The 14,145-nt window shown below is 52.0% G+C and overlaps 1 protein-coding gene across 1 annotated transcript in view; it reads left to right on the top strand.

The window, feature by feature from the left end:
* Positions 1 to 4,328: 4,328 nt before the first annotated feature.
* MTHFD1L (methylenetetrahydrofolate dehydrogenase (NADP+ dependent) 1 like) overlaps positions 4,329 to 14,145 on the top strand; it is a 175,756-nt gene continuing 165,939 nt past the window's right edge. The window contains exons 1-4 of the mRNA XM_058664618.1: positions 4,329 to 4,751; positions 9,840 to 9,924; positions 10,892 to 10,942; positions 11,022 to 11,075. Of these exons, the coding sequence (XP_058520601.1) occupies positions 4,516 to 4,751; positions 9,840 to 9,924; positions 10,892 to 10,942; positions 11,022 to 11,075 (426 nt within the window). The 5' untranslated portion in view covers positions 4,329 to 4,515. The remainder of the gene's footprint in view (positions 4,752 to 9,839; positions 9,925 to 10,891; positions 10,943 to 11,021; positions 11,076 to 14,145) is intronic.

Here is a 14,145-nt window from a genome sequence, read left to right as displayed (position 1 = left end):
CACTCATGCCTCAGGTGGCTTCCCTCCTAGCCAGTGTCCTCTTGCTGCTGTTTGGTGAGTCTGGCTCAGCATCGTTCGGACCACTTACACCAGCAAGCTTCACATTCTGTTACTAGAGCTGCTGCCCTCCTGATCCCCTTCTCCGACTCACACGCCTGTCCTGTGTCCTCCTCCACTGCTACTGTTCCTCCCAGGGCTGCTCCCTGTGAGCGCTGGACACCTTGGGTCCCACATTTAAATTCCCACACATCCTTATCCTTTCACTTGCAGCCAATTCCTTCAACATGTGGCTTTTACCCATGGATCTTCGTTAAAGACATAGTTTCTCTTAAGGAACAATTTTTAAAGCTTTATTTTTTGGACAGGCAGAGTGGCAGTGAGAGAGGGAGAGACACAGATCCTCCAACGGCTCATTCACTTGCTACATGTGCACAACAGCTATGTGAGCCTGCAGCTCCTCCAGGCTTTCCACATGGGTGGCAGAGACCCAAATACTTGGGCTCACCTGCTGCCATCCCGGCTGCACAGCAGCAAGAAGCTGGATTGGAAGCAGAGCAGGACAGGGAAGCCAGGCGTGTATCCCAAGTGGTGTCTTAACTCCTAGGCCAAATCCTTCTGCTCACTAAACAAAGACCCTTTGTGCATAGGAATTTCTAATTTTTTTTTTTTGCACCAACCTTATTTGTAGATTCATTTTCCATGAACTTTTTGACATGCCCTCACACACAGTCCAGTTGTTTTCCATATCAGGACCTTTGAGTATCTGGTTAGTTTCTGTGAGTCAGTTCTAATCAACTTGGTTTAGACTCTGTTTAACTTGACGACCTTTTCTGTTCAAGTCTTTCATCCACACAGTATTGATATCAATGTTGGGAAATCCCCTTTGGAAACCACTGAGCCACAGAGTTCATTAAAAAGGTCATATGTTCCCTTGTAATTCAGCATGGTCAAGAGGATTGCATCTTTTATATGAAGACATCACTCTGCTATTTATTTCTCCACTTCCTTGTAGTTTGAGAACTGCTACTACTAAGCATGGTAGATACGTGTTCCCACTATGCAGGTGGACCCCTAGCTATCCTGTTCTCCTTTCCCAACGAGGTACACTGAAAGCTTGTAACACTACAGCTACTTTTGGGGTAAGTAAAAAAAGATGTTCAGAGCATATCAAAAAACAACAAGGAATGCTGCCATGACCTAGCAGGTAAGGCTCCCACCTGCAGCACCAGCATCCCAGGTGGGCGCTAGTTCGAATTCCGGCTGCTACAGTTCCAATCTAGCTTCCTGCTAATGTGCATGAGAAAGCAGCAGAAGCCATGCCTACACATGCCTACACCCACACAGGAGATCTGGAAGTAGCTCTGGGCTCTTGGTTTTGAACTAGCCCAGCTTCCAACACTGTGGCCATTTAGGGAGTGAACCAGCAGATGGAAGATTCTCTGAGTATGTATTGTGCCTTTCAAACAAACAAGTAATTTTTTTTTCTAAAAAAAAATCAGAAACATCACAAATGGTCAACAACAGGAAGAGGTAAGATAAATGCTGGTCTATAGGTCTTTATAATATGGAGTCAGAAAGCCATGGCTTCAGGTCCTGTAATTCCTCAGTTTCATTAAGGCAGGTGTAGGAGGTCAGGAAGAGACCTAGATATGAGAGGGCACTTCAAGAAGCTCATCAAAAATGGATTTAAAAGGGACGTTTACTTCAATGTAAAAAGACTTTGAAATCCAGGACAGGTGTTGAGGAACAGCAATGCTCTAGCAGAGCGCTAGTTCAAATCCAAACCCACGCTGCTTCCAAGCCAGCTCCCTGCAAATGCTCGTGGGTAGGCAGAGGTGATGGGCCCAATGCCTGCATCCTGCTACCCACTGAGGAGACCTGCCTGGGGCGGCTGGCTTTGGTCTGGCCTAGCCCTGGTTATCCGGGGAGTGGACCAGGACACTTGCTTTGTCACTCTCTTTTTGACATCCATGCAGACTGTTTTCATAATATTCATTTTCTATGAACTTTTCGGAAACCTCTTCTATGTCTGGCTTTTAAATCATTTTGCTTGAAAACAATCTGATCGTTCAATACTTCTATGAAATTTTTGAAGTTCCCTTTTATGTGTTATAGTGTGGTTGCAATTGCATGAAATAATTTAAACAACTGAGATCCAGATGAACAGTGATATCCTATAACCGTTGTAGATCATTTTATTTATGCTTTTCTACAGATTCTAAATTCCGCACAGTGTGAATACTCATCTTTCATAATCAGGACTTTTTTTTAATTTCAAAGATTAGAATTTTCTGGCAGTCTGATCCTTCTGGTTGACAAGATGAAGGCCCAGCCACTCCCTACAACCTAGCCTCACTGGCTATTTCTTTTGCTTTCTTTTTAAAGATTTGTTTATTTGAGAGTTACAAAGAGGGGCTGATGTAGTGGTATAGCAAGCTAATCCTCCATCTGTGGTGCTGGAATCCCATATGGGATTTATGTCCTGGCTGCTCCACTTCTGATCCAATTCATTGCTTATGATCTGGGAAGGCAGTGGAGAATGCCTCAGGTCCTTGGGCCCCTGCACTCATATGGGAGACCAGGGGGAAGCACCAGGATCCTGGCTTCAGACCAGCTCTGTTCTGGTTGTCGCACCTATTTGGGGAGTGAACCAGCCAATACAACAGCTCTCTCTCTCTCTCTCTCTCTCAATCTCTCTTTTAAATAAAACGAGTCACAGAGAGGGAGAGACAGAGATATCTTACACCTGCTGTTTCATACCCCAGATGGCCACAATGGCCAGGATTGGTTGGGACAGGCAGAACCCAGGAGCTTCTTCCAATTTTCCCACATGGGCAGGAGGGTCTAAGCACTAGGGCCATCTCCCACTGATTTTCGCGGGCCATTACAGGGAGCACCAAGAACACAAAAAGGTGTCCATATGGCTTGACTCACTATGCTACAACTCCAGCCCCCCACTTGTTGCTTCTGCTAACATTGACACAGAACTCATATATACAGCTTACCAATGCACAGTGCACAATTCAATGGTTTTCCAACTATTCAGTTTGAAAGTCATCACAGTCAACACAAGCATCACCCTCACTCTGTATCACTACCCACCACCTGCCATTTTCCGCCACCTGTAGGCTGACTGCCCGACTTGGCCAGTCCTGATCCTGTAGGGGTCAGGCAGAGCTGACGTCCCCACCACACTGTCAGGAAACTATTCCCATCCTTTCACAACGTGAAATAAATGAGGAAATTCAAAAGCCGAATTACCCCTACCCTTGGCAATATCACACTAATTTTCTTTCTTTGTAGTAGGGATTTATTTGAAAGGCAAGAGTGAAGGTATAGGGTGACTTCTCCCCTGGTTCCTCCTCTAAATGAACTGAGCCAGCTTGAAAGCAGGAGCCAGGAACTTCCTCCAGATCGGCCTCCGTGGGCAGCAGGGACCCACGCACTTGGGTCATTTGCAACTTTACCAGGTTGTATCAGCAGGGAGCTGGACCGCAAAGGCTGAGTAGCCCGGGCTTGAATTGCAACTCCCATGCGGGCTGTGGAGGCTCCAAGCTGTGCTACAGTGCCCACCCTAGTTTCTGTTTCTGCAGATCTGCCTCTTTGGACATCCAGTGGTGATGCATCAGGCATCCCTAAACCGCACTACTGCAGTTCCTGCCAGCAGCTGCAACTGTTACTACTGCCGCACCGACGCCTCGGGAGCTCCAAGGGGCGGGGCTTCGGCACTGGCGCTCGGCGGCCATTCGTTGGGTTTCAAGTGAATATCTCCTCGAAGGGAAAAATAAAGCCACTCAGGGTTCTGTGACTGGCACCAGAGCTTAAGGGCGAGTGGACAACGGGGGTAATTCGGCTTTTGAATTTCCTCGCCTATTTCATTTTGTGAAAGGATGGGGATACTTTCCTGACAGTGCGATGGGGTGTCAGTTCTGCCTGAACCCTACAGGATGAGGACTCGCCAAGTCGGGCAGTCAGCTTTCAATGAAAAACACAAGACAGGAGCACGACGAGAAAGTGATGAGGGGACCGAGGTGTAGGGGGAGAGCGCTGTGTCAAGTCCCAGCTCTGTCCGCATCCCAAGGGGCCTGTCACCCCATGCCTTCCGGTTCCCTGATGGGTGGAAATCAGGACAACACTGCCCAAGGCGCCACACGGGCACAAAGGGGCCGGAAACCGGCCTCCCTGAGGCGAGCCCGTCCCATGGGCACTCGGGAACCGCCGTCCCTGTCAGGGCCTGAGGAAAGGTTCGCTCTGCGGCGTTTCCCCCGGGAGGCGGCGACGCATCCCACGAGCAGCAGTGGGCCCCGCATCTCCCGCGTGGAGGGGAGTGCCGGAAAGCCCGGCCTGACCCGGGGCCGCCCGAGCCGGCAGCCCCCGCCCCCCGACGTCACGGCGGCTGGGGGCAGTGCCCCCTAGGGGCCCCGGCTCGCCGAGAGGAAGCGCCCGGTGCACGCCTCACCTCGCCGCGCAGCCCTCGGAGGACCTCGCCGCATCTCCTCCCGCACCCGCCGCACCATGCGCGCTCGCCTGCCGCTCGTGCTGCGCCAGCTCGGCCGTCCGCCGCGCCCCCCGGGCCCCCGCGTGCCCTGCCGCGCCAGCAGCAGCAGCGGCGGCGGCGGCGGCGGCGGCGGCGGGGGCGGAGGGAGCGGCCGGGACGGCCTGCTTGGCCAGCGGCGGCTGCAGGATGGCCAGGCCTGGAGCAGCTGCGGCCCCGGCAGCCCGGTGCCCCCTGTGCGGGATTCGATCGTCCGGTGAGTGCCGGGCTTAACCGCCCCCGTCTCTGGTGACCGAGGGAGGCCCTGGACCTTGGAGCTGGGGACGGTGAGGGCTCCGGGGGGCCGCCGTGGAGGTGGGGGATGCCGGGCGCCGATCTGGGAGCGCTGGGGGCGCCTGGTGGCCAGCGTGTGCTCGCCGAGAGTGGGCCGGGCGCCCCCGGGCCGAGGCCGGCCTGGAGAGGTAGGGGGAACGCGGGCAGCCCGGCCGGCACCGCGGTGCACAAACTGCACGCCCCGCACGCCCCACCGCACGTGTGCCACGGACGGCCGGTTGTGATGCAACGGGGCCGGGTGGCTCCCCGACGGGAAAGGGCGGGCGGAGGGGCGGGCCAGGGCGCTGAGGCTGCGGCGAGACAGGCGCGGTCCCCGGCGCTCCTCCCAGGCCAGGCCCATCCCTGCTGGCGGGCGCGCGGGCTCCCTCCCCGCCGGAGCAGAAGGGCGCACGGGCTACCGCCTCGCAGGAACCAGAGACCAAGCTCCTGCTCCCAGGACCCGGGCCCCCAATGAGTCACCGTTTTTCCTGCTAGGTCTAGGTGGATCTCCTTTTCTTTGCTAATGCGTCCTCTCTCTGTATATGTTTGTAGTAACGCATTTTACAACTTCCCACATTTTAAAACACTCCAAGACTACCATGGCGCCTTAGAGTTTAACTGGTGCTTTTCCCTTGGGGAGGAGGCTTGGCTGCTCTGAGACCCGAGGGAAAACTGGTGTTTTGGGAAGCCGGCTGGGCTGCTTCAGCAGGAGTCTATCTTCCCAACCACCACTGATTGATCCCTTCAGACACAGCAGGAGCCTACTTCCCACAGGCCTGCTGGCCGGCAATCTGGCATCTGGTGGCTGAAGGCAGATGTGCAAGAGAGAGGAATGCGTGAGAGAGAAGAGGACCAAAACTATCTTAGCTTGTCCAGAACTCATTCTCACTCAAGAGCATATTCCTTTGTAAAGGCGCCGCCCTCAATGCTGGTACTGGGGACTGAGTTGCCAAGAACTTGGACCTTGGGGGACACGTGGAGGCAGTGTTCCAGAACCCGTGGGCTCGGCTGTGCAGAGGGGAGGGGCCAGGATGACCCCCAGGATGTTGTGACTCCAGCTGCTCCAGCTTGGTTCCTTCGCGGTGGGTGGTGGGGTGGCAGCAGGCAGGCAGGCAGGCAAGGGGCCAGGTGACCGTGCTGGGTCAGAAGTACCTTACAGACTGTCACCACGCCGCAGGTGAGTGTGACCGGAGTGTGCACTTGAGCTTGGTGGCCGGGTACAGCTGAAGTGAGCTTGCTGTATTCAAAGCAGAGGAAATGCACGCAGGTCCCTGCTGGCCATAAGAAGCCCCTGACCCTGTGATCCAGGGGTGGGGAACCTGTGGCCCAGAAAATCCTCTGGTTTAGCCCCACCAAGACAACTGCAGGCAGGGCTCAAAATTCAATACAGATATAGTAGGCATATTTTTTTTCCCAAAAGATTTATGTATTCTTATTAGAAAGGCAGAATTACAAAGAGAACGAGAGATGTTCCATCCAATGGTTCACTCCCTAAATGGCCACAATGGCCAGAGATGGACTGATCTGAAGCCAGGAGTGGCTTCAAGGTCTCCCATGTGGGTGTAAGGGCCTAAGGACTTAAACCATCATCCACTGCCCTCCAAGCCATTAGTAGTGAGACAGATCGGAAGTGAAACAGCCAGAACTTGAACCAGTACCCATTTGGGATGCTGGAACTGCAGGTAGAGGCTTAGCCTACTACACCATCCCTGAGGGTGATTTAAGTTGATACTCTTATATCTCTTACAAATGATGTTACAAATATCCAAATGGCCCTTGGCACCCCTGTTAAGCCGGTGGGTAGCAGTTTGATTACTGTTGCTGTTATATTGACTATAGTGTGCGAAGTGTCACTGTTAAATTGCTCTGTGGTACCTTTCACCTCAATTATTCCCCTGCATACAAGTGACTGTCTTGGAAAATCTTCATGATTTTTATAAAAAGTACATGTTTGGGCCAGCCCAGTGGTGTCATAGGCTGTTCCTCCCACCTGCATCATCAGCATCCCATACGGCTGCTAGTCCAAGTCTCATATGCTCCACTTCCAATCCAGTGCCCGACTGTAGCCTAGGAAAGTAGCGAGGGTGGCGCAAGTCCTGGGCCCTTGCACAGATGTGTGAGACCCAGAGGAAACTCCTGCCTGCCTCCTGGCTTCAGATCAGCTCAGCGCTGCCTGTCTGTAAGTGACCTAATGGACAGAAGACTTCTCTCTGTCTCTCCCTCCCTCTCTGTTTCTATAAGTCTTTCAAGTAAAAATGAATCTCAACAACAACCAAAAAAGTGTACCCTTTTTTCCCCCAAAGAGTTGAGAAATTGACACGTAGATTATTAATAAAAATAGAATCAGCATTCCGAGATACTTAAAGGACAGTTTTCAGCAGCATGGCCAGCTGCTTCCTCCCAGCCCTGGCGTGGGGGCCACAGCGGGCCATGGGGCACAGAGGAATGTGGTCCTTGTCCCTGGGCAGTGTTGTGTCTGGCTGGCTCAGTGCACAGCCAGTTAGAGGGACTCAGCCCAGCTGAGTCACCCCCGCCCAGTCTAGTTCCCAGTTGGAGTGGAAGCTGGCAGAGCCATTGTTCTCCCAGGGCCACAGGAAAATCCCTGATTTTGCTACTTTTTAGATCTGTGGAGCTGGGAACTCTTTGCTAGCATGCTGTGTTTGTGTAAGTGAAGAGTATCTCCAAAGAGAGAACCATTAGGATCAGGGCGCTGGGGAGAGGCTGTGGATACTGTTTCTGGGCTTCGTTGGTTAACAGTGCTGGGCCGCCTTGTGAGCCCTTCTTGTCTTCCTGTCCCCACACAACTAGTTAAAAACTCTGATGACTTCTTAACTCTTGCCAACTTACCCAGAGTGCTCTTTTCTTTTCTTTCCTTCCTTTCTTTCTTTCTTTCTTTTCTTTCTTTCTTTCTTTCTTTCTTTCTTTCTTTCTTTCTTTCTTTCTTTCTTTCTCTTTCTTTCTTTCTTTTTCTTTCTTTCTTTCTTTCTTTTTTCCCTCTCTCTCTTTCTTTCTTTCTTTCTTCCTTCCTTCCTTCCTTCCTTCCTCCCTCCCTCCCTCCCTCCCTCCCTCCCTCTCTTTCTTTCTTTCTTTCTGCCTTCCTTCCTTCCTTTCTTTCTTTTTTTTTATGATTTGTTGTTATTTCAGTGCCAGATTTTGAGAGGTCTTCCATCTGCTAGTTCACTCCCCAAATGGCCACAATGGCCAGAGCTGAGCTGATCTGAAAATCAGCTTCTTCCAGTCTCCCACAGGAGCCCAAGGACTTGGGCCATCCTCTGCTGCTTTCCCAGGCTGTAAGCAGAGAGGGGGATCGTAAGTGGAGCAGCCCTGATAGGAACCGGTACCATGTATGATGCCACACTGCCAGGTGGAGGATTAGCTTGCTGTGCCACTGTGTCAGAGCAGTTTCTTTCAGTTCTTTGGGAAGTAGGCAAGTCTGGATGTTTTGGGGATTATGACTATCTGGGGGAGTGTTTTAAAATCCAGCTAGCTCTATGGCACAGGAAACAAACAAAAAGAACAATTAGAGGGGAAAAGTTAAGGCATCTCTAGAATATACGTAGTGATGAAGAGGTAAGTTCATGGAATCTAAGAGGAAGGCTCATTATGTCGGTCTGGGGCAGTATTTCCACTTGTGTTTCAGAATTATTGGGATGTCTTGTCTACACTACACCTTCCGGGCCCACCTGGGCTTTTTCTGAGCAGCCCTCGTGTACACCTGCTGCGGAGCTGCAGTGCCTTCCGGTTCCGTTTGTCATCTGGAAAGCCTGGGAGAAATGCCCAGGGCCTTTCAGCTAGTGTGACCTGGCTGGGACTTCCTGCCCTTGAGTATTTGAGGTCTGCTAGGTACGTGCAAGGCCTTATGGGAGAGTGAGACAACGTAAAGTTGGTCTCAGCACTGAAGAGCTTGGGTGCAGCCACTGGGGCCTGGCCACGGGGCTGTGGGAAGAGCGGGAAAGCCGCCCCTTGCATGGCTGCTGGGGATGTGGGTGGTGAAGTCACACGTCCTGGGCAGTTCAGGAAGAGCCTGGCTCCCCCTCCGGTGCTGTGAAGTCCCTGCTGGCCTTTTGTAGGGGGTACTGGGTAGGCAGTCCCAATGCAGAGGCCAGAAGAGTGAGGTCTTACTGAGTAGCATGGAAAACCATGAAGTCCCCGCTTGCCCCCATCTTCTCTGTAGCTTCCCTTCCCTTCCCAGTCTCCACCTTTCTCAAACCCTGTGGCCTGGAATTTGCCCTGATTTCTTGTCCAATGACAAGCCCCTTCCTCAAAGCTTGCCCCTACTCCCCCATGCTCCCCTATCCCCCATGGATCCCAGACTCTTTGTGTGGGGGATGGCGACTGTTAGTTAAAATAGAAACCTTGTTGTTTTATTGAGTCCATTTAATAAATGCAACAGAAAAACTGAACTCTAGCAGATGGTTGCCAGGGTCACGTCCATTTCCCTCTGCCTGCTTTTAAAATCCGAACTTCTTGGCCCAGTGTGGTAGCCTGGCGGCTGAAGTCCTTGCCTTGAATGTGCCAGGACCCCATATGGGCAGCAGTTCTAATCCTGGCAGCCCCACTTGCCATCCAGCTCCCTGCTTGTGGCCTGGGAAAGCAGTTGAGGACAGCCCAATGCATTGGAACCCTGCACCCACGTGGGAGACCCAGAAGAAGCTCCAGGCTCCTGGCTTCGGATTGGCACAGCTCCAGTCATTGTGGCCACTTAGGGAGTGAATCATCGGACAAAAGATCTTCCTTTCAGTTTCTCCTCCTTTCTTTATATCTGCTTTTACAATAAAAATAATAAATCTTTAAAAAAAAATCTGACCTTCGCATTGTCCACAGGGGGCACACTCCACGATGCGGGCACACTCCACGATGCGGGCACCATTCTGCTTCTCCTCTTTGTGCGCTAGACTCAAACGCCTGCCCTTGTGTGATTACTTCAGGAGTGAGGCGTTTTCGAAGGACGAGGTGCCAGGCGTCGTGGTGTGTCCATCTGGTTTGCCCATTTACAGTGAAGTGACAGTATTCTTTTTCTTTTCCAATGTAGAGAAGTCATTCAGAATTCAAAAGACGTCCTGAATCTGTTGCAAGAGAAAAACCCTGCTTTTAAACCTGTTCTTGCCATTATTCAGGTAAGCCGAGGGTGTGGTTGAGTCCTGCTGTTTTAGGGTGCCTGTCAGTTTAGGAAACGATTGTATAAAATAGTACCTGTTATTTTTCCTGTCCAAGAGAAGATCCTGTTAGAAGTGTCCTCACCTTCCCCCCCTGGGTGTTTGCCTCTGTAGGGTTCCAGGTTAGAAACTGTCTTTGAGGAGTCTTCCTCTCTGAACGTGGGTGGCTTTCAGAGGGCAGGAGGTGGGCACCCACGTGCATTGCTTGTCCAGCATGCATTGCAATCTGAATGCTCGTACATGCTTTCCAAATGAGGATGAGAGGGGGATGCTAGGTGACAGATGCTAGGTCTTTGTCATCTTCGTGTCTTTAAAGCCTGCTTTAAAGCTTGTCAGAAGTCATCACCATGTCAGAAGAACTGTATGCAAGTATGTTTTGGGGGCTGCAGCCCCATAGTTCTGAATGGCGCTCGGGACTTGCTGTCCCTCTTGGCATCCTTTGTATGGTGGCAGGTGTTGGGACATAGTAAGGCCAGAATACTGTCCCAGTCTGGCAGGTAGACAGCTACAGGGCTGTTTGGCTTGCACGTCTCCTGTCAACATAGCAGGCTCCAGTTATACCAGTGCTGTCTCTCAGGATGGTTGAGCTGCTGTGTTTTCACATGTGCTTACAAAGCAAGGCGAGTTAGGACAGCAGAAAGCAAGCTGGGCTGGGGTCCTCATCAGGAGGGGGATGCTGGCTGTGGGACCGTGTGTGCCCTGTGAGAGGAGAGATGTGACTTCTTGAGTGACATCAGTCTGCTAGCCTGAGAAATAGACACATATGAGCCATTTATCCCTTTTTCTCCCTCATTAATCAGTGCCACAACGGCGGCCTCTTTTTGTGCTGTGAGGAGACGATTTACAGTCACGGAGCCGGTGACTGTGTCCTGTGCTCTGTGTTTGCAATATGTTTTGATGCCATTACACTCTCCTCACTGTCTTCTAGGCGGGGGATGACAACTTGATGCAGGAGGTGAACCAGAATTTGGCTGAGGAGGTGAGGACTATTGGCTTTGACCTTTCTGTGTTCTGTGCCGTGGGCCGTGGTGGTGCCTGACCCTGTGCTCCCTTTGCAGGCCGGCCTGAACATCACGCACGTTTGCCTTCCTCCGGATAGCAGCGAAGATGAGGTAAAGACCACAGAGCACGTTACTCGGCACTTGTTTTCCCTTGTGCACCTGGCAGGCCCATTAGCATCTTCTTGGGGGATGGAGCAGTCCTCACCTTTTACTTGTGGAGGATGGCGTTCATGTTCCCTTGAGTTTAAATGCCCAAGCCCTCTGTCCTATCTCTGCCTGAGCCATAGTGGGTTTTGGGTTTCCTTCGGCTGTGGCAGCAGTGTTGTCTGGCGGAAGTCTTCAGGCCCTGGGTGTTTGGAGCATTGACTGTGCACCTGTGTTGGCAACGCCCGCGTCGCCGCGTACCCCGAGCCGAGCGGAGGGGCTAGGGTTACAGACAGACAACACATAAGACAACACAAGACAACACGCAGTGGGTCACTCTTGTACACAGAATGCCAACTTTATTTGGGGTCCACCTGCATCTTATAGTCTGCTTAGCCCCTCCCAGTATTATCCCAATGTTCAAGCAACACCTAAGCCCCCCTGGGGCATCTTAACAAAAGGGAGGTAAGGAAGAGGGAACTTGCAGTCAAGCCAGGGGCTAAATGCATTAGGCCAAGATTTCCCACTGTGTTACCTCTTAGAAACAAGCTAAGCTGTGGAGTTAACCCTTGGGAGACCGGGGCCCACACACCTGTTCTGTTTGCAAGACTTGTTTGACCCCGGGCCATTCCCCCAGCCTCCCTGGGTCATAGTGACCTCATGGATAAAATAAATGAGTGGGTCGTGATGACCTCAGGGTCCTTTCTGTGGTTCCCTCAGTGATCCCTTTTTTGAAAGGATTTATATTTATTTGAACGGCAGACTTACTTAGAGAGAAGGAGACACACAGAGAGAGGGAATTTTCCATCTGCTGGTTCACTCCCCAGATGGCTGCAGTGGCCAGAGATGAGCCAATCCTAACCTGGGATCTTCCCCCAGGTCTCCCACGCAGGTCCAAGGACCCGAATGCTTGACCCCGTCCTCCCTTGCTTTCCCATGCCGTAGCAGGCAGCTGGATTGAAAGTAGAACAGCCGGGATGCAAACCAGTGCCCATGTGGGATGCTGGCACCGCATGTGGAGGCTTACGCTGCTGTGCCATGGTACTGTCCCCATTCAATGAGATTTTTAAAAATTGAATGTATTTTCACAATTTACTGAATTTTTGGTATTTTATTTAAGAGAGAGAGAGAGAGAGAAGTCTTCCATCTGCTGGTTCATTCCTCAGATGCCCACAGCAGGTAGGAGTAGGCTAGGCCAATGCCAGCAACTGGGAACCCAGTTGAGGTCTCCTACAGGGGAATAAAATGTGGGTACCAGCTGCTGCAGCACCTGAGCTGCCACCTGCTTCCTGCCAGGGTGTGTGTTAGCAGGAAGTCAGAATGGGGAGAGGGGCCAAACACACCTGTACGCAATGCAAGCGTCCTAGGCAGCACCACAGACGCCAGGCCAAACGTCCACCCCTTTGGAGTGTTATGGGAGCAGCTGGTGAAGAAACACCCATTGGTCCTCTCTCTGCTCTGCCTGGTAACGTGGCTGTTCCTGCCACAGAGAGCAGCTGCCTTGCCTAGCGTCATCTCAAGCGTGGGAGGAGACTGGGCCAGAGGCCACAGGCCCCTTTCTTGGATGGCTTTTCTTGCAGGGCATCTAGGATCAGGTTGTCCCCTGTGAGACAGAAAGCTGCAAGGTCTGGGGTCTTAAATAGCATAGAAGGAAGTGTGGGAGTGGGCAGACCCTGGGCAGCAGCGTTCTCTCAGAGTCCCTGGAGCCTCGGGCTGCTCCTCCAGCTGTCTCCTCTCCCTGTCACATCCACATTCAGCCTGCGCCAAATAAAGAAGAAATGGTGAGGTATTGAAAAGGATTATTTGCAGGCAAGGAGAGGGACTGCTGTGGTGGGGGCAAGGACATTACGGCAGTCACCCCGTGTCCACAGGGAGCTCCTTCCAGCCCCCTCAGTGGATGCCTGAGCCCGGCACAGCACTGGGCCCCACGTGTCCAGCACTTCACAACTTCCCTTTGGCGTATTCCACTGGCCAGCATTGCTGCTCTTGCACTTGAACCCCAGCACATTCTAAGACAGGTGCTCTGATAACTGAGGTGGGTCCTGAGGGACTGACAGGTGGGGAACAGGTAGGGGATGCACCCCGGAGGCAGCGATTTTTCTTGTCCAAGTGGGACAGAGCAAGACAGTGCAAGACTTTGTCATGTAGTCAGAATAGCATGCAATGGAAAACATGGTTGCTTATTTCTGGAATTTTCTCATTGGCTCTTTTAAATATTGACCAAGGGTGACAGAAACCATGAGAAGTGATACCACAGGTCACGTTGTGAGTGTGCAGACAACCAGCAGACTCTCCCGGGGTAGGCAGTGAGGATTTTTCTTCTACGAGGAGAAGGCAGAAGGAGAAGAGGGGTGTGGGGAACTGGTAGGAAGAGCCTTTTTGTGAGATCACTGATTGTTCTAGCAACTTGTGCCAGCTTAGCCAGGGTGAGGCAAAGTTCAGAGACCTGGAGGAAAGAGAGATGTGTGTTCAGAGTTTCCTTGCCAAGCACTTTGTGCTGATTGGTCAGCTGTGACCAACGGTTCACCTAATCATTAATGAGACAGCACTGACATTCACAGTGACGTATCAGGCTTTGCCCTAGGAAAACATAGGGACATCCATAACTCCAAAGGGGAGTTAGACCGGGAAGAACTCTTCCACACTCTGGATCATTCCTCAAGTGCCCATGACAGCCAGAGCTGGGGCTAGGCCACATGTCCATGGGAAGCACCCAGTGACTTCACCCATTCGTTGCTGCTTCCCAGGGTGCCTGGTGCCTGTGAGCAAGATGCTGGACTTGGGAACAGAGCCCAGACTGAGCCCAGGTGCTCTGAAATGGGTAGCTGGTATCCCAGGCAGTGTGTTAACAGCTGTTGTCCTCCCGAGAGTGACCTCCTGGGCGTGTTGATCACCAAGCTTTACTGGAACACGCCATGTTGGGCTTAGCTGGGCCAGGCTTGGACTGCTAGCGTTTCGTGCTTCTTGGCGTCGCTCAAAACCCATGTGTGTAACTTAAAAATATGCTTATTGACAGGCAATTGTCCTTGCTGTCTTT

The sequence above is a fragment of the Ochotona princeps genome, chromosome 1 (genome assembly GCF_030435755.1).
Source record: "Ochotona princeps isolate mOchPri1 chromosome 1, mOchPri1.hap1, whole genome shotgun sequence".
Lineage (NCBI taxonomy): Eukaryota > Metazoa > Chordata > Mammalia > Lagomorpha > Ochotonidae > Ochotona > Ochotona princeps.
The sequence above is the reverse complement of the archived record's forward strand: the minus strand, read 5'-3'. Positions and strand labels throughout refer to the sequence as shown.